The sequence below is a fragment of the Apteryx rowi genome, unplaced genomic scaffold (genome assembly GCF_003343035.1).
Source record: "Apteryx rowi isolate R43461 unplaced genomic scaffold, aptRow1 scaffold_61, whole genome shotgun sequence".
Lineage (NCBI taxonomy): Eukaryota > Metazoa > Chordata > Aves > Apterygiformes > Apterygidae > Apteryx > Apteryx rowi.
The window spans coordinates 630,177-657,108 of record NW_020450883.1 but is presented as its reverse complement, the minus strand read 5'-3'; the positions used below and the strand labels follow the sequence as shown (position 1 = coordinate 657,108).

At 37.3% G+C, this 26,932-nt stretch overlaps 1 protein-coding gene across 6 annotated transcripts in view; it reads right to left on the bottom strand.

Moving 5' to 3' along the window:
• UHRF2 (ubiquitin like with PHD and ring finger domains 2) overlaps positions 1–26,932 on the bottom strand; it is a 94,074-nt gene that overhangs the window by 24,906 nt on the left and 42,236 nt on the right. For all 6 annotated transcript variants that reach the window (XR_003256310.1, XM_026083552.1, XM_026083553.1 and 3 more), the window contains 2 exons: positions 8,386–8,495; positions 4,304–4,490 (listed from right to left, as the gene is read on the bottom strand). Coding sequence is in view for 5 of the 6 variants with exons in the window: in XM_026083552.1 (XP_025939337.1) it covers positions 4,304–4,490; positions 8,386–8,495 (297 nt within the window). In the remaining variant the exon portion in view is untranslated. The remainder of the gene's footprint in view (positions 1–4,303; positions 4,491–8,385; positions 8,496–26,932) is intronic.

The following is a 26,932-nucleotide window of genomic DNA, read 5'->3' as shown; positions in this document are numbered from 1 at the left end:
TGTAGGTTACTCTAAAGAATAATCTCCCTTACTCATTAGCACATTCACAGATAACCCTATGATAAAACACAGATTACTCAGGTGAACAAGTTTTTCTGCTTCTCTAAATGTATTGTTTCCTCATGTCTCCAAAAAGATATGGTATGGATGAAATTTTAGTGACCACTCAACTCAGTAGGTATCTCCAGTACTGAAGGGTGTAATGTGTCCTGCTCTGCACATGCAATTCTATCTAGGGGTTTCAGAACAAATTTTAATCTATCTTACCCATTTAAGGTGGTCTCTGTATCCAGACCAGATATCAGATGCCATGTTGTAAGACCACAGTGGTGTCAGGGAATGAAAGGGAATGTGCTCATCTTACTGCTGAGGAAACTAGCAAGCCATCATGAAACAATCTCAGCCAAACAGTCCATCTCAGTCTGAGATGGACTCAATCCATCTTCTAGTGAGAGTCCTGCAAACCTACCCAGAGAAGCTGATGAGGAAAAAATGTAAGAGCAGAGGATGAGGAACTAAGTTAGCTGCTTATTCAGGAGTCTTTGCTGGCAAAAAGTCTATCTCCATTATTAGATGATTGCTCTTCAAAACACTGGATGAGGAAAACTTAGAATTTTCCCTGAGAATCTTATGAAGCTTAATAACGTCTCCTCTTTTACAAGATGAGTGTCCACGTCAGGACTTCTGGTTAAGCAAAAATAAGAAGTGTGGCTCAAAGTCCAAATTTCCAAGCCTGCCTCATGATGACAAGTGCCAGAAACTTACAGACAACATCAGTATCAAAGGTTTCAAAATGCCTTCGGCATCAAGAGGTCATCTTCTGAAGCAGAAGAGATGCAATTTGTTTAAGTTACTTTGTGCTTGTGTGAGTGTGCCAGAGCCAACCTAGTGCAAGGTGGCACAACAGACAGCAGATTTGAAGCTTGGTCCTAGACAGGAGTTTTTCAAAATCACCTGCTGTCCTGCATTTAGGCTAAGGCATATAACTTGAGCAGCAAAAGATGGCTGCAGTATGTATACAAATATCATTAACTTAAATCCACAGTAAATTGACTTGTTTGAGTTACACATAAGGAGAGCACTGCTGCTGATTAAAAAAATAACTAATTCATGGATGGTTATGAAACAGGTTTATATAAAATTATSTGAGGGTAAATTTTGGCCACAGGGAAATTATTACAAAACTCCAAATAATATCAATGGGAACAGATTTCATAATGTCAATAAAGGTGTTAAGCCCATTAAGACAGTGAAGTTAAATTTATAAAAAAGAAATGAGAAATAATACAAGATACTGAAATTGACTAACACTATAAGACTTTGTGGATGACATTACAGTTGTCTGAAAAAGAGTATTCAATAGTTAAGTAAAAACAAGGAACATGGCATAATGCAAACTCACAAAAATGCAAATTTAACTTTGAAATTTCTTGCTTCATGATTGGATAAATAAGTTATTTTAATATTTTTTAAAGTCAGTTTTGTATGGAATATTAAATACTGTTTAGCATATAGAGTGACTTCATCTCCACAAAAGTATCTTATCAACATTTCCCAGACTGCAGATCTGGCCCCTTCAGAGAGTCTTCCAAGTTTTACACTAAAAAAGTATGAAAAAGAAAATTTTTCAGTTCTAAAACAAACAAAATCTGGCAAGATGTTAAGGACCAGACTGTGCCATGACCTTTTGCTAGTATGCAAGAAAAAGGGAGAACATAGACCCGATCTTTTTTGTTATGAGACATTGCATTGTTCAGTAAAACTGCAGTCCTTTTACCTACTACCAAGCATTCAGACTGCACAGGGCTGGCAATTAATAAATATGCTAAAATTAACTGTCAGGAGTCAGTTCCATAACTGTACGTCTTTCATCTAGTGACTTCATCCATAGGTCCAGCTATCTACTTATGTGAATACATCTTGAAGGTCACACAGTTACATAGCAGACAAAACCAAGTTAAATAGCTTGACAGACTTTTTTCAAGATATTTAAATTATATCAATTAAATTTCTCCTACTTGTGGAATTTCATAATCTTTTAGCCAGAAATATAAGTTGAAGAGTCTAAATATGTACTTAATCCACAACAAAAAGACGGTGTTCCTGATCAACTGAATTTTTATCTGGGCCTCTACAAAACACTAAGTCTGTATGGCTGAAAACAGTCCTGGGGATGTATGTAATGCAGTTATGGTTACACTATTGGAAGGGTCTAGGGAGATCTGAGTAATAATTACAACACTTTGAAAAAAATACGTGTTCTTCAAACTTTCTCTGCAGATCTCTGAGATAGAAGTAGGATAACTCAAAATAACATCTGATAAGAAGCTCCTGAAAAAGAATAGGTGTCAGTGAGATTAGAACAGCAATATCTGATCTGGGAAAATCATCTGAAGCATCCAACAGGACAAGATAATCCTAGCGCAAAACAATGAACACTGGTGAGATTTCAGTTATCAATATTTCTGATACCAAACCTGTTGTATGTTTGAGGATACAGAAGAAACTAGACAGAATACAGTTTGGGGTAGAAGAAAGGATTTGAGGTTTCTGCGGGAGGTGGGCACTGCCTTGGAGCATATGTATTTTCTTTATTAGAATATAAACAGACTTTATGACTGTGGGAGTACTGGTTTAGAGCTGTTTTTAGTGAGTAAGAGGCAACCAAAGAAGAATGAACAGACTGTGTGCTTTCAGAGGACAGATCTTAAATAATATGTGGTCTCACTGAACATTCTGACTGACAGAAGGCAAAGAACTTCTCGCCTGCTACATCCAAAGGTCAAGTATATTCAAGTAAGAAAACTGCTTAAGGACTACAATCAACAATAAAACACTTCAGTGTTGAGAATGTTTTCCAACACATGGCTTCAACTCACTGATGTTAACAATTAGTAGGAAGCAAGAAGATGTCATGCAGAGAAGACCAACCTGACCAGACAGCAGAAAACCTGGGGATAACTAGGATTCATGTGTTGCCTAATAAACACTGCTGAATAAACACTGTAATCATTTCATGCATGCAAGAAATGGAAGGCACATAGACAATATTCAAATAAATGTTGTATTCAGTAGCAGTGACCCATATATATTTCCAGTTGGTACCAAAATATTTTCTAGATAGTGTTCCTAGTCAGCAATTCTTCCAAAGACAGGAAAAACAATTCTTCTTGATTCAGGAATTCCATAGGAAAATTAACAATTGGCAACAAAAGTATCCTTGAAGCTAAATGTACAGTGAGAATCATCTACCAATCTTAATGGCCTCTATCGCTAAATTACACATTGGCATAAACAGAGGAGGAGTTTGGAAAAACCACAGTGTCCCAGTAAATAGGCAGAGCAATAGGCACTGGCCAAGAAACAAATGTACTTTAGATGTGGCAGCCTCTGTGGTATAATAGACTGAGTTATTTATTCCCAGAGAATGTTAAAACTTCCAAAGCACTTAAACTAAAATCGTATTTTTATTTGAAGTGTACGGTTCCACAAAATTAATCATGAAATCCAAAGAGATTCCATAAAATAAATCCATAGGCATCTTAAACATCTACTGATGCTATGTAATCAAAAGCTTTAAAATGAAGTTCTACTTATTATTCACTTATAAAGGATTAGCATCTGATGTACATTACAGGCAAGTTATAAATACAAATAGTGTAAGCTACAGATAACTAATAAAGGTGAAAAATGGCACTGAGCCAAAGCCCAACTTAATGGACTGCTAAGGGCTCCATGAAGATTCATTTCAAAATAAAGTTATCTTAATATAACAATGCCCATTAGCTTGATTTTGCTGCTCACAGAGTCCAGGGCACTAGCAATGGAGAGCAGTAAGCTGGTAGTTCTCTCACAGCAGAAGAAAGGAATCAGGTAGAGGCAACCATAAAATAAGGGAAGGGCATGGGGCAGAGGTTGAAGGGGAAGAGAAGGGCAAGGAGAGAAAAAGACAATTGTTCAAGCAATGAAGCTTGAACAAAATTAAAAGGCTGGGGAACAATCACTATAGGTAAAAATAAATCACACCAGATAATGTCACGGAAGATCATAAAATGAACCTACTATTTTTTGAAACTCTATATAACGAAACTCAATATCATGATTCTTACTACGAATGATTTATGAACGGTTTTCAGAAGTTATCTTAGCAGAAAATGTAAATGTTTACATAAAGTGGAAGGGTGAAAAACACACCAGAATTACAAAAATTCTTCAGTACTGTCTCTCTCTAGTTGCAAATAACAAAGGAGGTACCTTGTGTAGAATGGTAATATAGATAAGTAAATCATCCTTGTATATTTACCAGTCCTCATCTTCTGGTATCTTGCTTAAGGGAGGGTTCAGGCAGTATATATGATAAGCCATATTACATTCATCACACAGGAGCTGCATGTGAGCATCCTGTTTTCCACCACACAAATAACAAGAGCAAAAACGGCATTCCTTATCTGGATCAGCCCTACAGTGCTTGCATTCAGGGCCACTCTTTCCTGTCAGTAACAAAGAAAAAAGTCAAACGTCATATTTTAGAAAAGTGCATTACTGTATCAACACGAAACAATTCTTTCTACTTATAAACACTGCTGTCTTGAAAATTTTTCTTGAGTTTATTTTTTTCTGTACAATGTGTTATTTGGCTACCTAGACTAATGGGATTTCTTCTTTTTCTTCGCAGAAATGAAAATGACCAACCAGCAGCTTCTCTGATTCCCCCCTCTCCTGCAAGATCCCACCTGCACATTCTCCCTACAGACTGTGCCTTGCACATTCTTTAATTGGAGTCTTCTTAAATACAGTTATGAAGAAATGCTAATTAGGAAATGGATAACAGTATAATGAAGATCTAACTACGATTTGGAATAACTCTCTTCCCCTCCATATTAAATTTAAAGTGGATAGAAGAATTAATAGTTTAAGACCATAGATCACCCCAGATCATCAGTTGTTTCCCAGGAGAAGTTTAGTTTAGACACAAAGAAATGCTGACCTTCTGTTTCTGCACATTTGAACCAGCGAAGCCCCCACCACCCCCAAAGAAAAATATTGGTACTGGTTCCTCAAATAAGGGAAAAATTGCTTTTATAGATGAGGAAGAACATTGCATAAGCTAAGTTAGGAGGTATGGAAGAGGAGAGTGAAGAAACATTGCTTACATATAGCAGTGAACACTTACAGAGAAAATGCCTGAAGCAACTGGACATTCCAAAGAAGTGAGAGAAGGCTGAAGAAGAGACCTTGATCACAGCTCAAAGAACTCAGACACCAAAAGAAAACAACTTTGTTCTGTGTGTTCTGTGTGAAAATCATCTAGAAAGGTCACAGAAGTGAATCTGAATCTGAACTAGACAATATGATAATTATCATATTATCCAAACTGCTCTGGAAATAGTGTTCTGCCTGAAAGAAAAAACTGGCTTTGAATCAGAAGACAAGGAGGACCAGAGGACCTATTTGAGAAGTTGGAGTTGGAAGGAGGAAGTTGAAGGATCAAGACACTTATGGTAATAGTGGAGAAATTAGTAGCACAGTTTTTCTTAAAGTTTGGGATATGGGAAAAAAGAAAGGGTAATTACTTAACCTTCTTTAGCCTTACTAGGAAGTTTACAGCTTGATTTCTTGGCTTTCTGGACCTACTACAACATTCAATAATCTTACTCACTTGGATGGACATACCTTTTCTCTGAAGATTTTTGATCAGATAACGCAAGCCAGAGTAGAGAGTAGTCTTTTATGAGTTAGTTCTTGAACAGAAAAAAAGATGAAGTGGCTTCCTGATGATTCCAGAAGATTTCTGGATACTTTATATCTTTCCTAAGTGTATGGAGAAGGAAAGGAATGACTTAAGGGTTTTGGGAAATCCCTCCCTCTTCCAGCTAGGGAAAAAATGCGTTCTCCCAACTGAAAAGACTTTATAGAAAATTTGATCCATATGGAGTGAAACTGTTTGAGAGTATCTCAATCCTGAAAGTCTTATAAAAAAGGAGGACTATGCAGTCAAGTGTTGTGCTTTATCTACAATCCTGCTGGATGATCTTGAGCAATACTCTGTCTTCACAAGTGGAAGAGGGTTAGAACACTGAAGTTTGTGAACTTCTTTTCAAGAGAAAAAACACAGAAGCTGAAAAACATACAAGAAGAACTACTTAAGAGGCAAAATTACTAGTTACAGTTAGAAGGTCTGGTGAGATGTGCTGACCTAAAAACTTTAAGAGCAAATGCATAAGGCTATCAACACTGGCTGTCTAATGAAGCTTCAATGGCAAAGGTATGACATACTTAAAAGAAAGCAAACATCTCTCAGTACACTGTGTCTAATGAAGTCTAGCCTAGATTTTTCTGGATGCTACAAGAATGGAAGTGATCTGTTAGTCTGAGACTCCTCTCCAAGGTTTCATTGGAAGAGAAAGGAAACATCTGAAGACAAATTTGTACATGGCTGTTTCTGTGGTATTTCCAGCACAGCTGGGCAAAACTCACTGTTCAGTGTCAACATCAATTCAAGCCATATCAGACTAAAGCTGGTCTCCCTTTTCAAAAATCTTAAAATTGGTAACTGAGCCCTCCCTAAAGAAACTCAGTAGTCTACCTCATTAGATGACCAGCAGACAAAAAGATATTACATATTCTTCTGTATATATCTTACTTCTGCAGGTTGTCTAGGCCTATGTGATTTACTTGTTTTCTGTTACAAAACCAGATTCTCAGGTCAGAGACTAGTAATAAACTCTTTTTGGACTTTATTCTACGTACAAACAAAATATAAACTGTMAGGTTCATAACATGACTTGGTCTTTTCCAATTTCTGCTTTGAATTGTTTTAGTTAACTCAAATGCACTTATTATATCTGCGCCATTTGTCAGAGACAAGTCTGTTCATGCCTACCAGCACTGCAGAGTTTAGTTGCATATATTATTTCATATTCTCTTCTTTTGCTGGAAGAGTTATATCATATTTATAGTACAAATATTGATTCTGATTTGTTACAGTAACATAGGTTGATGACTAGCCCTTTTTTTTGTTTTGCATAAAACCTTTGCAATGTATTTCTGAGTATGTAGGTTCTTAATTTTCTCTCTGTTTAACCCCCATTCTTTTCCTGGGCTGCAGAATTTCGATTACACAGAATCACAGAATCGCTGAGGTTGGAAGGGACCTCTGGAGATCATCTAGTCCAACCCCCCTGCTCAAGCAGGGTCACCTAGAGCACGTTGCACAGGGTTGCATCCAGGCGGGTTTTGAATATCTCCAGAGAAGGAGACTCCACAACCTCTCTGGGCAACCTGTTCCAGTGCTCTGTCACCCCTCACAGTGAAAAAGTTTTTCCTCATGTTCAGATGCAAAAATAATTTCAAAATAACTACCTTATTTTTAAATGTAACAGCTAAACAAATAATTACAACTCATGCCCATTTTTATCTAATTTAAGCATAAAAACCTAATTAAGATATTCTTCTAGTAATCTGAGAAAAATAATTCATAAATAATGAAAAAAATTGTTTAAAATTCATTTATAGAAATTTACATTTTTATTTTTAAAAATACTATCGCAAATGGTGTTTACTCCTTTAAAAAACAATCATTTCTTAGATGAGTGCAAATAAACTGTAAGCAGACTAGGTCTTCTGCACTGACAGTGACACAAAAGGTTCTGAAATACCCTGGCCTTAGATTGTAACAGAAGTCTAAATTATGATAAGTCTGTTTCATTTTTTAATTCAGTCATATTTATTAGTAGTGCTGCAGATCAATCTCTCAGTGTCTCCATCATAAAAACCATCTTATTACACATCTTCTGATTTTAATATATTGTTAAACTTAGGATAAAATGTCACCCTACTTTTTAGATAAGCTGCCATCAACTCCTTCCTTTGGTGGTGGGGGATGATGAGAAGGCAAGGTGTCATAAAGGGTCAATTTAAACACTATCTGCTTTTTTGATAGCACTAGCAGCTTTGGCATGAAGTTCCTTATCTTTTCTCATTCTTAGATAATGAGAGGGTTAAAGTGCAGCATTACCAACTCAATCTGTCTCTGGCATTTATTATTTTATTAAAAGTCTAAGTAAGATGTCAATTGTAATAGTAGTTTCGGTGATCTGGAAACCTGCCCAGGAACTTAACTGAGGTTGTATCAGCTGTTCCCTGTTTCCCTGCTCAGGACTAATAACACTAAAATGCTATCTCTGTCTATGTCATGTAGTAAAGTCATCTTACAATAAAAATACTTTCAAAGCTGAAATCTAACAAGGATTCTGTTATTGTTTTCCTGAACACATAAAACAGTTATTAAATTATTACCTCTACATGCTGATCCTTGTACTTTTTAAAGAAACACCATTCAAATATTTAATTTATACTCCTATTCATATAATAAAAAAAGCATACTTTTGAAATCTCCATCCCCAAATGTCAACGGATAAGCTCCTGGCTTTTCAATCTTGTACATTTCCTCTATAAAAAGGATTTTACAATCATTTATTGTGTCTTCTGGGCCTCTGAAAAATAAAAATAAAAAGCACATTCAACTTTGTTTCTCAGACCTAGCTTCTGTAAGCAAGAAACCCTAAGCAACAGGATACAGCTAATCAACATCTTACCCACTGCCATCACTGACAAAATACTTATTTCAATTCATGCACAAAATTCAGTACAGTGCTGTAACTTCTAAAAACATAAAACATATGCTTTACACTGGCATACAAGGAAGAGCACCTCATTACACTCAGATTACCTGGCTGCCATGTCAAAGACTGCAGCTGATTATGTCCTTATTGACAGCATCCCATAACACCATAGTTCTACTTCTAAAACCTCAAATAGTTTTGTTGGCTGTACACAGCAAATCAGATAAAAATAAAACCCACTTGACTAGAGCATATCAAACACTAAATATTTCTACTGACATTACTATAAAAGCAGACAGTCAAAAACGAACCAGAATCGGGACCTATAAATGATACAATAATAGACACTACTTGGAACCTTGAGAGTAAGAAAAGCAATAGCAGAGAGATTATTGTATACTCTTCACCAACAGAAAGCCTTTCAGAAGCCTTTCTTTGACTTCTAAAATGTTTTGGGAAACTACAATACAATCCTGCAAGGACATGTACMATACTTGATTTAATATACTGTGAGTCCTGTCAATATCAGATTTTAGCGCAAAATCCATTCACCAGGTTTCAGTGATAAATAACAAATACTCCATGATCAAAGTACACCAATGCTAAAAGTCTTCTAAAGAATGGGTAACATCAAACCTACAGTAAAGGTTTTCACCTCCTCCTATAGTCTCTTTGCACTTAATAAACTTCTAATCCAAGTGCAATGGTACCTAGGAAGCAAATGCCATGAAAACACCGACAGTTTCAAAATGCTCCATTTTCCTCCCTCCTCAGCATGATATTGTGCCTTCTCCACCTGCGTTTTCTCTTTCCATTTTCAACTTACTACCTAATCCAAAACAAGGTAGGAACTTTCAGTATGACCCATATTGGAAATACTTAATACTGCACATATAGTCTCAATAATTTCTCTGAGCCATGTGTGTTATTACAGATTTCAGGATTGAGCAGTCTGACACAAGAGAAAATAATTTATTTGGAAAAGAGCTTTATTTTTTGCGGAGAGTGAGAACTAGCCATTAAAAAAATAGAGAGAAAAAAGTATGAAGGAGATTTAGGTCTGCTGAACTTCTCTCTTTTCAAAATTTCATTCAACTCAAATGCACACCTGCAGTCCCAAGCAAATACTCTGAAATCTAAAATTACACAAGCAACTAAAGGAATAGAGACTATAAACACTGTAGCTTTAAGTATTAAGATTAAAATGTAACATTTTACCAAGACTGTGATGTTTGTAGTGAAAATGTCCAGTGAACATCCTGCAATACAAGAAATAAAACAGATTTTTTTCTTCTTTCCCATATAGAGATATTGGATGTGCTGGACATAAAAGAGAAGAAGCAGCACGGAGTCAGTCTAATTCCAAGTTAGAAGACAGTAGGACTAAATAGTTTTTTTGAGGATTTATTGTGAATGGAAAAACAAATTACTGCATTGGTTACAGTTCAGTATTCAAAGGATGTTGTGTAAGGTTTTGTCAAAGCTGAAGTGCAGCTGCACCATTACAAGTGTCTCTTTGGAAGCACAGAAATCATGAAAATGAATAATTGTAAAGTAATGGTTAAATATAATGGTTAAATATTGCCAAACTGGAGACTGTTTTCCAGATGAAGACCACCAGTAAGATAAAAAGTTACATTTCTTTCATATATATAGTGTACACAGGCCAGAAAATATGCAGGAATGAGGTGAACAACTAGGGCTTCTTAGCCTTATTTGTAGGAAATAATCAGAGATCACTTCAGAATCCTTTTGAAGAAAGTCAGCCAGGTGGTGTATCCTTATTCAAAGCTCATGGCTGCATACCTAAATCAAACTATAGACAGGTAGGGAGCAAGATACTAGGGTCCCTAATAAATAAGGATAACTGCAGTAACAGAAAAGCTTCAGAACAGCTGACTGCCATCTGGCATCTGTGACTGAATATGATCAGATTCACAGGTCTAAATGAGCTGGGGAACCTTTTCACTATTACTAAAAGAAATGTGGGAAAGAAATATATGAACATAGTTTGTTCACAAAAGGATATGTCTTGTGTTAATTCATCTAAATCTCATTACTGTCTCTGCCCTATTATTACGATTGTGTAAGAACTGTTTTACTATCAAAGCAAATATCAGGCTTTCCTGTCATTGTAAATCCCAAGTAGAGTTTGAGAAGACTTTGATGGTGCCTTGATTCACTCCGATTGCCTTTAAAGTGTATGAACAGCTGTTCACTTCAGCATCTGTATTTTCACCCCTTTTTTCCTCTCTGTTTCACCTTTTGGAGGGAAATAATGCCCCATTGTTTGTCATATAAACAGCAGATGCTAGCAAATTTTGAAGATTTGGTACATTAAAGAGAACAAACAAATGTTGTATCAATGTAAATGTATCAATCAAAAATGTAGACTGAGAACWGTTCATTTTCCTGACCAAGAAAACTGTATATTAAGATGATTTTCTTTTGTACACTAGGGGGCATTCTATAAAGCAGTTCTGTACAATGTGGAAAACACCCCTCAGATCTATTTAAGTTTCTATACAGTGCAGTGACACACAGAAAGTCTGATCTTCTGCAACTCAGTTTAGATAAAACTGCAAGGTCCAACACATTAGAACTTTAGACTCCAGCTTCTGAAATACAAAATATGCCTCTGACAACATAAAATTATAGATTCACTTTCAGACTGCAAATAGCTATGACACTTAAATTCTTCCAGCTGTCTTTTACCACATCTGCAGCTACACTAGAAGAATGGTCCCTCAACCACTTCAGACAGAATCTGCAGGTTTAGCTTAAAGTGAACTGTTTATCTAGAAAATTATGCCTGAAACAGATAAAAAGAACACTCCCCCAAACTACTCCTCTAACAGGACTGTAGAGACTAGTAAACCGCCACAGGGAAGGGGACAGTGGAAGCTCTTTCTGCAGTAGCACAAAAAGATACTTCAGATTAACTAAAATGCAAACCAAAAATTCACAGTCATAAAAAAAATACACATTCAAATATAGAGAGGAAGAAGGCAGGAAATCATGAACACAATCTCTGGCAGGAAAAACAATGAACAAATACAGACTAAGCTTTTCAGAGCATCAAAATTTCCCTGCTATTTTTTCTGAAGAGTCTTTCTTAGCACCCTTATACTTTTTCTTAGTCCAAGAGACCTTAAAGGTTTTTAAAAAAATGATACTGTGCTCTTCAGTCTTCTAAACCATGGCAACAAAACTCCTGATCTCCTTCAATGCTAAAAATCTAGTTACTCTGTTGGGACATTCCTTATCTATACCATTGTTTGCCCATCCAGCTTGATTCCTCTAACACCTATCTCAAATACAACAAAATAGCAGTGAATATATTTTAACACCTACAGAATTATGCCTCATTTCTCCTAAATAGCATGAAATTCTATGTTCATCAAAATGTGTGCATGCTTTTGTATATCTGTATGTATACAAAGCAAATTATAAAAAATACACAAGCATACCCTAAATTTTAGGAAGACCTGAACAGAAGTTAAAACAGTCACTGAAGTTGAATAATAGGCTGGATACTAGTAAATATACAGCTACATGTGCATCTACAGGAAATCTAATGCATAATGTATTAAACTAATAACTTAAAACTTTGTCAAGAAATGGTAATGACAGTCTCAATGTGAATCAGAACACTGTGGCTACAAAAAAGGCTCTCCCTGTATACAGCGATATTTTCAAATCCTAACATGCCACAAACAAATTTCAGCACATTCGCACAGCACATTTCCCAATTTTTAGATTTTGCAGTTCTTCAATATCTGTATGTTTTTGCCTCTAAGTACACTATCATTGCTACCAGCAAAAATGCAGCTAGCAAAAGCTTGCAACATCTCTCCTTCCCCTACCTGTACATTGCCATATTGGTTAGAGTGGCTTTATTTTAATTTACGTCTTCTGTTATAGTGTTTTCTCCAGAAATTTAGAAAATAGATATTCTGTTAAAAAACAAAAAAAGTTTCTCATCGCATATAATTCTTTTGCATACAGCTTTTAGACAACAGGAAAGGCAAGAAAACACCCTAAAGCTATGGTCACAAGTCAACAGAAGCTTGTGTTACTGCTATCCATATCTTTGGGGAAAAAGCCACACCTGAGCTCAGTAGATTATTTATTAGGAATCAGTTCCATTGGTGACAATTGAAATTATTAAAATTACTTTTTAACTACAATGATAATTACTTTTCTTGAAAAATATCCCAAAAGAGATTTACAAATTATTTGAACAGGTATGAGTGTTCAAAAAGGCACCACAGGCAAAAAGTTTTTATTAAGTATGAAAAAGCATAGATTTTTATTGCCAATTTTATTATAAAAGATCACAGAATAGTTGAGTTTGGAAGGGACTTTCGGAGATCATCTAGTCCAATCCCCCTGCTCAAGCAGGGTCACCTACAGCACATTGCCCAGGACCACGTCACATTTTAAGTATCTCCAAGGATGGACACAAGCTCTCTAGGCAACCTGTTCCGGTGCCCGATACCCTGACAGTGAAGAAGTGTTTTCTTATGTTCAGTGGACCTTCCTGTGTTTCAGTTTGTGCCCATTGCCTCTCATCCTGTCACTGGGCACCACTGAAAAAAGTCTGGCCCCATCCTCTTGACACTCTCTCTTCAGGTATTTATACACATTGATAAGATCCTCCCTCAGCCTTCTCTTCTCTAGGCTGAACAGGCCCAGCTCTCGCAGCCTTTCCTCATAAGAGAGATGCTCCAGACCTTTCAACACCTTGGTAGCCCTCTGCTGGACTCGTTCTAGTAGGGCCTCTCTCTCTTGTACTGGGGAGCCTAAAACTGGACCCAGAACTCCAGGTGTGGCCTCACCAAGGTGAGTAGGGGGGCAGGATGACCTCCTTCGACCTGCTGGCAATGCTATTCCTGATGCACCCCAGGATACCATTGGCCTTCTTGGCCACAAGGGCACATTGCTGGCTCACAGACCACTTGCCCACCAGGACTCCCAGGTCCTTCTCTACAGAGCTGCTTTCCAGCAGGTCAGCCCCCAGACTGTATCGCTGCATGGGGTTATTCCTCCCAGGGACAGGACCCTGCACTTCCCTTTGTTGAACTTCATGGGGTTCCTCTCTGACCATCTCTCCAGCCTGTCCAGGTCCCTCTGAACAGCAGCACAACAAACCAGTGCATCAGCCACTCCTCCTAGTTTTGTATCATCAGCAAACTTGCTGAGGGTGTACTCTGTCCCTTCATCTAGGTCACTGATTAATAAGTTGAACAGGATTGGACCATGTATTGACCCCTGGGGTACACCTCCAATTAGACTTTGTACCAATGATCASCACTTTCTGAGCTTGGCCATTCAGCCAGTTTTGAATCCACCTCAATGCTCATCTAGCCCATCAGCTTCATCAGTTTGTCTATGAGCATGTTATAGGACACAGTGTCAAAGCCTTACTGAAGTCAGGGGACACAACCTCCACTGCTCTCCTCTCGTCCACCAAGCCAGCCAGCTCATTGTTGAAAGAAGGCTATGAGGTTGGTCACACGTGATTTTCCCTTCATAAATCCATGCTGACTGCTCCTGATCACCCTTTTGCCCTTAGTATGTCTGGAAACGGCATCCAGGATTAGTTGCTCCACTACCTTCCCAGGGATCGAGGTGAAGCCGACTGGCCTTGAGTTCACAAGATCCTCATTCTTGAAGACAGGAGCAACATTTGCTTTCTTCCAGCCTTCAGAAACGTCTCCCAGTCACCACAACCTGTCAAAGACGATTGAGTGTGGCCTTGTAATGACATCAGCCAGCTCCCTCAGGACTCATGTGTGCTTTCCATTGGGTCCCATGGTCTTGCATATATCCAGTCTCTTCAAACGTTTCCAAAGCTGATCCTCTTCTACTAAGGGCAAGTCTTCCTTGCTCCAGACTTCCCCTCTCATCTCAGGGGCTTGGGATTCCTGAAGGCTGGTCTTACCAATAAAGACTGGGGCAAAGAAGGCATTGAGTATCTTGGCCTTTTCTGTGTCATTTGTCACCAGGGCCCCTGCCCCACTTAGCAGGCCGACATTTTCCCAAGGCTTTCACAAGCATATAAGCACAAAAAGACCTTCCTGATGCCCTTCACATCCCTCACCAGGTTTAACTGCAAATGGGCTTTAGTTTTCCTGACCCCAAGATCACGTAACATCATCTGAACTGCAAAGTGTTGAAGCCCACCACACTTTTTCTTCTGTAACTAGTTAAATAAAACAAAACAGTCACTAATTAATGCTAAAACTCTCAAAATACTAAGAGAATTCAGTTGTGAGCAGGTAACCATTTGGTAAAAGTATGTTYTTCTCTCATAGCACTGCAGTCTTACTGACATAAGCAATACTACAGGCATACCTCATTTTATCGTGCTTCGCAGACATTGTGTTTTTTACAAATTGAAGGTTTGTGGCAACCCTGTGTCAAGCAAGTCTATTGGCGCCATTTTTCCAACAGCATGTGCTCACTTCGTGTCTGTGTCACGTTTTGTAATTGTTTTTTCAGACATAATGCTATTGCACACATAATAGACTATAGCATAGTGGAAACATAACTTTTATATGCACTCAGAAACCAAAACATTCATGTGACTCGCTTTATGTTGATATTCACTTTATGGCAGTGGTCTGGAACCGAACCCACAATATCTCCGAGGTATGCCTGTATTCCCATATACAGGACTGACAGATAGAACTGATAAAATAGATGGAACTGATCATTTCAATACTACATATCGGGTCACTGTAGATATTCCTCCACTTTTGGCTGTCTCCTTTGTATTATTCTTTTGTGTAAGGGCACTCAGAAAGTAACTTTCAGAATAAGTTATTCCTAAGGCATATCCATTGTTGGAACCAGAAAAAAAAACTATATCCTGCTATAAGTAACACAAGTAAGAAGAAAACACTATCAAATACCACTAAAAAGCTGCTGATATTCCAATAAATATGACAGCTGCATACCAGGAATTACTGTGGAATATCAACTATCAGTGTGACAACTGATAGCTAATAATAAAAGGTTTAGTCTTACCAAAGCTGAAATGCTCTGGTAGTTGCTCTTAAAAGACTAACTCTTTCATCAAATGACAAAAGCTTTTAATAGTGATCAGGATGCATAGTCATTTGTCTTTAAAAAGTTAAGGTTATGTAACAAAAATGTGGTTACATTATTCTGTCACATATACACACAAGCAAGWAATATCATCTTTCTACATTTCTTCACCTTTCACTCTAAAAATGAGACCAAAAACATCTTAAGTCATACATTATGCATAGTATATGAGACAGCATTCATATTTTGTGAAAGTACATTAAATTCCTTAATGAAATTAAGCCCCAGAACAGAATCAGGCCATGCAATACAGCAGAATTCCTAACACAAGCTATCCTTTTAGATAAATAACCCACAGCCAGAGAGAAATCTGTACCATCTATACTTTTCACTTTTTTTTTTTTTTTCTCTTAAACCCTCAGGTTGCAAAGCACACTATACAAATGTAATCACAGTTGACTAGAAATCTGACTTCTAGGAATCATCCTGCTTATTTCAAGGGTCAGCTTTCTAGCAAGCAAAAGCTACTCTATGGCAATTACCATTCTGTGAAAACTCCATCAATTCTTATAGTTTGAGAGATTTAGTTAAAATTACCAGATCTCTCTCTGATTTTTACCACTTTACTGTATTTAAATTTTTTTCTGGTTTTACCATTTTACCGTATTTAAATGATCAAAAAGTTATTTCAGCATGCACTAAGACTCAAAATGCAGTGGTGAATCAAAAAAATAGAAATTTTACTACTCCACAAATACACACAAATGTTATATTCACACACCGAACCATAAAGGGAAATGTCCAATGACAATTTAAATTTAAGCCTCCTAAGAGCAAAACCATATTCACACTAAGTCATATTTGCCACAAAATATTAATTCATCAGCTTCTATGGTTACTGTTAAAGGGTGTCATCAAGGCCAGCAGATAAATAGCCATAGTCAGAACGAAAACTGACAGAATACAGTGCTGGCTATAATCTGTAAATGTTTGTATTCATTTGACAAACCACATAAAAATTAAAACATGACCAAATTTGTTACCAAAGTAAGTTAGTCCTCTTCACTTTCAGGATTTATCTTTTCATATGCACTACTTTGTTTACCTCTCATTTATGATCCACCAGCCTCTATTCTATAACCTTTGCAAAGTTTTCAGGCAGCATCCTTGTCTTTTATCCTGCACCACTACACAACAGTTGGATAACATCTCCTCTAGAACTATATAAACAGCTTTTTCATAATTGTTATCTATAAAGCTTATTAGAACTGTTTTTACCATCATGCCCCTAAAAATTTTACAAGTGGGCCACTTAGGTTCAGAAACTAATGTCTAGCATTTAAAGCAGAAGCATGTCATTACTTTTTTTGCACTTTGTGCTTTCACATTTAACTGCTACATGAACTTACATCCTCATTTGTTCAATATACACTTTTTGAAGCAGGAAATGACTTTTAAAAATGCATTTCTTTAGCTCTGAAACAAGAAAAACTGGTTTCATGGACAGAACTCCCGGGCACCAGAAAAATGCTTACCAACCTTTATTATAATCAAATTATGAATAATTATAATTCTGTTAAATTCATTAGGCTAGTGTGCTATCGTTCTAAACAATTTCTACAGAGATCCACTCTGAAAGACAGAAAATACTGCCACATTCACTTTAACATATTTGGTCTAAGTTATTATCAACTGAAAGAATGTTTCTGAAATTAAAACAAACGCAGACAACAATACATATACTTCAAAAGAGGTAAAGTGGAAAAATATCACAATCTGACATGAAGTGTTTGCAATGTAAAAATTTAACAAAGTTTGACATAAGATGGAATCACTACCAGTTGCAGTTTTAATAAACTGCAAATGAAGATTGTTTACAGAGGCTTAAACAAACCCATAGAACCCACAGAACACCTGCAATTCTAACCAGACATTACTGGAGATCAAAGTTTGATCTAAAGGTGACCTGAAGAATCCTCCCAAATCAAGACAGCATGTTATATTATTAATTTGATCAAATTATGATAGGTTGCATGGAATTACATTTAGGTTCTCTTGTTTTGTGTTGTATGCAAACTGAAAACCAGACAATATTTTCAAGATTCTCTCAGAATGTTCCACAGCCATTTGGATTATCATGAAAATACAAATGCACACTTACAATATGGAACAGTGTTAGCTGTGCTTTTAATGCAACTTAATTTATTTTCATAACATGAGACTCTAACGACAAAGATATAACAGGCAAGACAGAACTTTTCAACTAAGCAAAAAAAATTTTTTTTCTTCTAATAAACAGAATTAAGACAAGCTCTCTTTCCCAGTATATGTTGAACAAGGTGTTTAGGTCAAAAAAAAAAAAAAAGCAGACCAAAAAAACCCCAAACAAACAAAAAACACACATAAATACCCTACATTACAGATTTGTCCTGCAGATACACACAGGACACAAGCCAGGATATTACTTTTTTAACTTCAGTATCAGCCACAGGGTATATATCCAAGGTTCATCATGCTTGAAGCATTTATGAAAAAGATCTATTATAGGATCATGGGCACAAACTCTGGAAGTGGAGGTCTGGTTGCAGGAACTATCCTTTTTTTCCTTAGCCTGGGCTCTGTAAAGGAAATGAATATTGGAAGACAAAGCATGATCTTAACACCTGGAAAAAATGGAGAAGGCTTCCAGGCCTGAGAGAATCGCAAGTTAAATTGTCAGGTGCTAATGATCTATTGATCAAGTTAGCTCAGAAACATGATTCTGCCCTATGACATGAAAGCTACTGAGGAGATAGCAAAAAAGGCACTGAATGAAGAAAGATTCCACACACTCACAGAAAAATCCTATACTTTAAAATCTGCCTTTTGCCTGCAGTGCATCAGCAGTGAGGACCTGTCCATGGTTCTGCAGGAAGGCCACTTGGTTGGAACAGGAGAGGGGAAAGAACTTCCAATTATTAAAACTCTTCCCTCCGTGAACTCAGTTAAGGTTGGCACTATCACAAAGCTAAATGGTGGTTGAGGGATTCCAAATTCATGTTCAAACATGTATGTCAACATCTATTTGACAGAATATCCAGAAAGAGTCAAGCAAAAAGAGCTGTTTCAAGATCCACATGAATGGAACCCCAAAGACTTCCCATGTGGAAGAYGGCACTAAAGGATCTGAACTTGGTAGCATAGGGCATGATCTGAGCTCAACCTGCTCTTCCATGTGTTTGTGGCCTGAATCACAAGACTGAGAACAATGCAAACAGTCTGCTGAAGACATCATTAGAGATGCCTGGATCAGTCACTAAGGCCTTTTACATCAGCAAGAGGCAGAGCTTAAAAATGGAGGTGATTCCTACTAGAAAAGGTTAAAGGCCTCTATCCAGATTTTAAATTATATTACATTCCTGCAAGTAGGTGCAGCACACATACTTATCAGCTTAAATACGGTCATCATAAGAGAGCAATTTGTGAACCCAACTGGATTAAGTGAGGAACTCAATTCAAAAAGAAGGATAGGAGAAAAAGCAGCTCCTCTAGTAATAAAAACTCAGAGGAATTCTAGCAGGATAGAAAGACTTCCAGAAAAGAAAGAACAGCAAGTCTGTTCCCAGACCGTATTGCTGTTAGAGGCACTTCCTTCGGAGCTGCAAGAGGACTCTGCATTTATCCTTGCTGTATTTCATAAGGTTTCTGCTAGCTCACTCTTTCTGCCTGTCCAGGTCCCCCTGAATGGCAGCTCTGTCCTCAAGTGTATCAGCTGGTCTCCACCAACTTGGTGCCTTCTGCAAACTTGATGAGAGTGCACTGCATTGCCTCCTCCAGGCCGTTGCTAAAGATAATAGACAGGACAGGTCCCAGTACAGGCCCCTGCAGTACCCATTTGTTACCTGCATCCACAGAGTATACAATCCTGCATTGCTCTCCCATTGGCCACACATCTAATAATTTTATCACAGAAGGAAAGTAGGTTGGTCAGGTGCGATTTACAGTTGGAAAATCCATGCCGGCTATTCCAAACCGCCATCTTCACAAGACAAGAGCTTCCAAGCAGACTGTCCCATGATGTTCCCTGGACTGAAGTGAGGCTCTGGCCTGTGGCTCCCTTTGGGCCTTCTTTGAAGATGCGTGCAACATCTGCCTTTCTCCGGTCATCAGGGACCCTCCCCTGATCTCCATGACTTTTCAAAGACGATAGAGAGCAGGCTTACCACAGCATCAGAAAGTTCCTTCAGAACACTTAGATGCAGCCCCTCTGGTCCTGTGGAACTGTATGGGTCAAATTCTTGCAAGCAATCTCTGACTCAATCCTTAGGCACTGCTGGTAGTTCCTCTCTGTGAATGCCTTCACTAGGCACAGCAGCCTGAGAGACCTTGCCAGTGAAGGCTCAGACAAAGAAGGCACATCAGYCTTTTCTGTGTTTGTTGTCAATAAATCACCTGTCCTATTCATCAACAGGTCCACATTTTCCTTGTTTAGCCTTTTACAAMCAAAGCAGGGTAAAAGCTCCTCCCATTGCCCTCAGTGGAGTTTTCAAGTGTCAACTCTAGATAAACTTGGGCTACACTTTGGCTAACACCATTCCTACATTTCCAAAATTCCTCCTTTGTATCCTGTGCCTGATTACAACTCTTAGGTACTGTCTTTTTGCACTGGAGCTAAGTCACGAGTTCTCTGTTCAGCCTAGTCAGTCTCCTGATAAATCTGTTTATCTCCTGAGTACTAGGATGAACTGGCCTTGAATTTGAAGGAAGGTGTCCTGAAGCATCTGCCAGCTTTGCTGAGCTCCTTTATTCTTTGGAGCTGCCTTCTGTGGGACCCCACTAATCATTTCCCTGAATAAACTGAAATTTGCTCTCCTGAAGTCCAGGGTCTGTACTCTGCTACTTTCAGTCCCCTCAGGGTCTTCATCTCCACTATTCTGTGGTTGCTATTACCAAGGCTGAATTGATTATCACCTCCCCAACCAGTTCTTCCTTGTTAGTGAACAGCAGATCTACCTGTGTGTCACCCTTGGTTGACCCATTCAGTACATTTATCAAGAAGTTATCCCCAACATCCTCCAGAAATATTCTTGACTGCTTGTGCCCCACTGTGTTGCTGTGCCAGCAAATGTCAAGGATGTTAAAAGTCCCCCAAGAAAACCACTGTCTGTGACTCAGAGACTTTTCTCAGATTGCTTAAAGAAGGCTTCAACCAGTTCCTCACCCTTATCAAACGGGCTGTAATGAGCTATCATGATATCACCCTTTCTGGCCTCTCCTCTGATCTGACCCACAAACTCTCAACCAGATTATTTTTCATCCCTCTGAAGAGCTCCATACATCTGAACTTCTTGACATCAGGGCAACCCTCCCTCCTCATCTTCCCTACCTGACTTACCCGAAGAGCTTTTATCCATCTATTCCTCACTCCAGTCATGGGAGCTGTCCCATCATCTCAGAACTGTTCCAACAATGTCCTAGTTCTGAAACCACATGCAGAACTCCTGCTTTCCCATTTGCTTCCCAGGCTGCGCACATTTGTGTCCATGCACTTGAGATAGGTGTCCCTGTTTTATTGTTCCTGAGATCCTCCTTGTAGCCACCACCTTGCACCTTTTGCTTATCACCCCTGTCTGTCCCGACCTCTCTTAATTGTGGGTCATAATCTCTCTCCACCATCTTAAGCTCTCTTCACCAGGCTGCCCAGCCTGTTAGCAAGAATACTCTTGCCCCACTTTGTCAGGTGGATGCCATCTCTCCCTGACAGTACTTGATCCTCAGAATGGGTCCCATGATATTAAAACCCAAATCCCTCTCAACAACACCAGCTGTGCAACTAATTAGGTGTTGTTCTGCAGGAACTGGCTGCTCCTCCCTAAACTTTTCCTCTTCACTGGCAGGATTGAGAAGTTCTTACATAACTGGATTGTTTAAGCTAGAGAGATAGCACTGTCTCTAATAATATACATTTGGTTTGCAAGCCCTAAATAATTTTGTCATGAGATTTATAAACAGCACATTCACAGTCCAAATGACTCAACATGAATTACAAGCATCTAGTCTATTTTCCCACCATTTTGGGAAAGCAATCTGCAACACTAATGATCAAGTATGAATTCTTCCATATTGCCAATTAAGAACACAGGGGATATGCAGGGGAGTGGCAGGAAGGCCAAATAAATGACTTCATGTCAGGAATGGGAAGTGTCATGAGAGGAGCCAGATTTCTTCTAGTGAAAGAAACAATAACTTGCAGGGTATTCCCCTACCGTCTGGGCACTTTGTCCTACATGCCAGTATCCAGTTTGACTATGACTCTCTTTTTTGCATAGAAGGAGGTACCGCACGCTACTCAAAAGTCTCTTGAATAACATTCTGTCCTCATGTCCATTATATCTTTTAAATCTTGAGTCTTTCTTCAGAAAGAAAAGTCAACTGAGATAAGATCATCTAACATCTAATCCAGAGTTTAAAAAAAACTGTTTAATTTGCAGTATTTTGCAATTTTGCGCTTTTTTATGATGTTCTGTCCAAAAAGATCTTTTTTTTGACACACATCACAAACACAGGATCTTTGTTTTGTCCAACATGACAACAAAGTGGGGCCAAAAAGTACTCTTACTGTTGTCAGCATCACACCTAGCAAAAACTGCAAGATTATTCTGTAAGGTTGTGCACCACAAGAAGAGCTATCTCTAGTTATAGAGGCTAGGGAAAGGCATTTTACAGATGCACTTAAGAAGTTAAGCATCAGCTCTACAGGCTCACCACAAAAAATCCCAGCAGGTTTATGGACTATCAGAATATATCTTCATTTGAAACAGAGGACTTGATTAAAAGGAGGTCTCCTCTTCAAAGGAGGTGATCAGCTGCAGTAAAGTCATAGGAGGAGAGGAGAGAGAGAAAGAGAGAGAGAGAGAGAGAGGCATGAATTAACCCTTTCAGAGGTTTTGTCACCTAGAAGGAAATAAGCAATTTTTATGTTTGTGCAAGAAATCTTCAGGCAAGTTGTTTCAACAAGTTAACTTCATTATAGCTGGTCAAGAATGAGTCAACAATATCTTTTATTAGAATCTTTGCCACTGTAGTATGAAAGCTATTTGAAAAATGGCCCCAAAGTAAATCTTATTAATATTCTACATCTCAGCAAAACAATGTCTTCTAAGATCAACCAGCAAGTATCAAAGACGCAACATTAAAACAAACAAATAAAATGAGAAATTACTTTGGGTATAGAATTATACCACAAGAATATGGAAATATCAGTAAGAAAGAGTTCATACAGACTGAAATTCAAGGTCTAAAAAAGAAACATGTAAAATCAGGCCTGCCCTGCTGGGGCCCTAAACAGCGTCACAACAGCGACTGTGACAGGTTAAATGTCACATACTGGCAGAGAAGAAAAATAACAGTAATACACTGGATGAGTATGAGAACAAGGTGCAACTGCCAAAAACATTTTTTTGGACCAGAGAGATAGAAATCCACAAAAGCAGAAGGAATTCTTGAACTGGTCCGGAACAGTGTGCAATACTTTGTTCATTATTCTGTAATGATGTGTTTAAATTCAGTATCTTTGCAAAACTGGAAAAACAAATACTATGTATGAATTCAAATATAAAAACTAAACAAAAATCAAAAAGCTTGTTCAAAAAAAGTAGAAGGTGCAGCCAAGAGTAAAATTTGTACAGGTAGCATGAAGACTGTTCAGACACATCATACTGTGTTGTGAGAAAAAAATGTTTGCTGAACATATGAATAAAAGGAACTAAAGCAAAGGTAAACTGTAAGCATCGTACAAAAAGCAAAAATTGTGTCCAAATGAGAAAGATAAGTTCAAAACCTGGTCAGTTAAATATATTAAAACATAAATAAATAAATAAATACACAAACATAATAAGCATATTAAAAAAAAGAGATCAATCTGAAAATAAAGAAAAAAAAATCATTCCCTTTTAGGAGAAGTAAGATTCACACAAAAGCCTGAAAAACTAGAAGATGATCAATATAAAAAAACTGACACATTTTAAGACCCTTTCTTTTACCTACCATTATCACTACTCATGTAAAACCCTTAAATTCATTAAATATTCACTTGATGAAGACATATAAAATCTGCAGAATAAACTGATTTTACTGATATCATTGAATTAATCCAAAGGTTTACGCAAAAGACAATTCATTGTATTGACAAAGGTCTTTGACAAATTCAAACCTTCAAACGCTGACTGAAGAAAAAAAACAGCTGATTTTGTCCCAATATATCTTCAAGTCTAGCAAGGAAAAATTCACAAAGCACCATATGAACTACTTCAATTTGATTTGCTGGGGTGACTTTAATTATTTCAGCCAACTACCAAAGTTACGATAAATTGTGAACAGTTTGCCTCACAATTATCTTCCACTAACAGGCATTTAATATATGCCCTTGAAGGTGCAGAGAAGACAAACATTATTAGTCTGGATTACAAATAACTGCTTTCATCATGAAACCTAAGATACTCCCTAAAGAAGAGAAGAATAAAGGATGTTCAGAAATTCAGAGGTATGCTGAAATTCAGCTCAAGCCAGTCTAGAGGTAACCACCAACACAAAGACAATGCTGAGCTGTAAGTATGCATACACAGTCATAGAAGACTATAGTTCTAGGCAAAGTAGTATAGCGCACGCTAAAAGCACCACAGCTTCACTGGTATTTGTATCTGAGATGCATTAAGTCCTATTTGGATAGGGTTTAGACATTCTACAATTACAACTTTCAACTGCAAGACAGACGCAGTACAAATGAGAATTATTACTGTATGATTAGTTCTTCTGTAAAATGATGGGTTATTTTTCGTTGTTCAGTTTCACTTCTCTCCTTCATAAAGTTCTCTAGTCTATACTTCTTTCCAAAACACAAACTAATGATGACATATTTTACAGGATAACACCTAAGAGATATGCATGTCAACAGACACAGTAAAAAAAAAATTCATCACAGGTTCTACTGACTCTAAAGCATTACCACAAACAGTACACACATACATGTTCTTGTTATTTCCTGTCATTGTGCCAACAGCTCCATGAAACCTCTGTAAAAAGCAATCAAGATCGATACATCAATCAAAAGTTGCACTATTTTGTACAAAACCTACTTTAATTGTTTTATACAAAGTCTCTTTAACATAAGAAAGGGAAAAGTCACAGCTGTGAATATTTCTGAAGCAACTCAGCTGACTCCTTTTACTGTCTGCCAAGTTACTTCTTAAGTAGTGCAAAATTAATTAATCACTAATATATACCCATAAAACCTTCAGGATAGACTATATCTTTATTTAAAATAATTTATTAATGCTAACATTATATTAATAACATTAAAATAAAACAATCCTTTATTGTTTTACAAACCCACACACCTGAAATGTAAAGTGATCCCTGTTGTAGCACATTCCCCACACCAGCTTATCAGTACCAAGAGATTTATGTTGAACTTTTACTGTTAATTGACTTAAGTAGCCCAGGTGATCGAGAATTACTCCTTTATAAATTACAGAAACAGCAGGGCTCAGAACACCTTACTTTCCACAAACCGTCATGGTTTATTGGCTGTATATGTAATCTATCAATATGTAAGTGACACCTGAATTCTTTGTCAGGCAAAATACTCACTGAAGCAAGATTCTGTCTGGAAAATGAACTTAATTTGGCCAAAACAAATTCACCACCTTAGAATACAGTACTTGTCTACCATGACTTTTACCAACCTATTCCAGAAGGTAGTGAAATACGAATACTATAGGGAATCCCATACTAGCTCCTATTTACCATCTTCAAATGTAAAACTTAACTATCAGCTTATTTAGATTTAAAAAAAGACTGTCCTAGAAGTTCTAACTAGCATGAACAGAATTTTTATAATTAGTCACTACTTGAAGTAAGTGCTTGTTTTTGCTGATATCAAACATTTTGATTATCATGTTTTAAAAAAATGGCAAAAATTCTGAAAGATACCCTGTCAAAAAAAACCATCAACAACCCCAAATCCCTACAAAATGTTGTTTTAAATAATGTTATCACTAGACAATTCGACTTCATATAAACTGGTATCTGGACAGCTCTGTTTCTAGAAGGTCGCAAAGTCCATCTCTGTGGTTCGCAGAATGTCATACAAATATTAAATTTATTACAATGAAAATCTTCATCACTCTGGATTGGCCTCCATTTTTTAAACCTGTCTACTTTATAAGTTAATGGTTAGTAATTCAAACTTCCTACTCAGTTTCTTCCTGTTTTACATTTGAATTCTTTTTGCTTTGTCTCCAAAACAAGTTCTTGTGCCTGCTTTATATAACACTAGAAAACAATAATGTCCTTGATATTTTCTATAAAATATTCCTATTACTCTAAAATTTAAAACCACACACAATACAGATTTAAAATTTTTCAGATTTTTCATTTTCATTTTTCTACTTGCATAAGTTACCAAGTCAATGTCTTTCATATTTCCCTACACTAGACATGACTGTACTTTTAAGCAAAATTTTGAATGGCGTAAAATAATAATTCTTCTGTCTCTTCCAAATAATCATGTCCTGCACTGCAACTCTTCCTACATATCCAACATTTCTCTTTTTTCATAATGAAAAATACTCTAAAATCTAAATTTTAAGGAATATACTTCCAAAACTATGATGCTACTCACTGACTGAATGTAGGACATGCCAACATTAAATCAATCATTTAAGTAAAAATAAATTTTCACTCCAGTTCAAGTTTTCAGCTTTAACATCAGTTTCACTCTTAGTGTACAAGCGCTCTTGTCTCCCTCTTCTGAAGAGATGAAGATGACCGACTGGATCCAATTGCATTCAGTTCCTTTGTGAATACGGTATGGCAAGAAAAGGACTATGTTAAAGGAACAAGGAAAGCTGATGGGAGGGGGAAGGCTAGAGTGAATTCTTCAGTGAGACTGTCCATAAAGATTGCTCATCCTTTCTTTCCTAAGAAGGCAATCACACTTATTTAAAGTAATGTTATATGGATTTCTGCAGAAAAGATGGTTCTAAAAGATCTATACGCTAGTTCTTAAATCAAACAGGAAAACAAACTAAGCAAAAACCATAGGTAAGTTAGTCCATATGAAAACTCAAGTAACATATGCATCCTGCAGTTCCACTAACATTTTACTACTTATAACAAACCATACTTTCCTGATGAACATTTTTGCATTTAAAAATTATAACAGCCAGTTCAGAGACTTACTCGAATTAGAAGAGACAAGCAATACTTGGTAA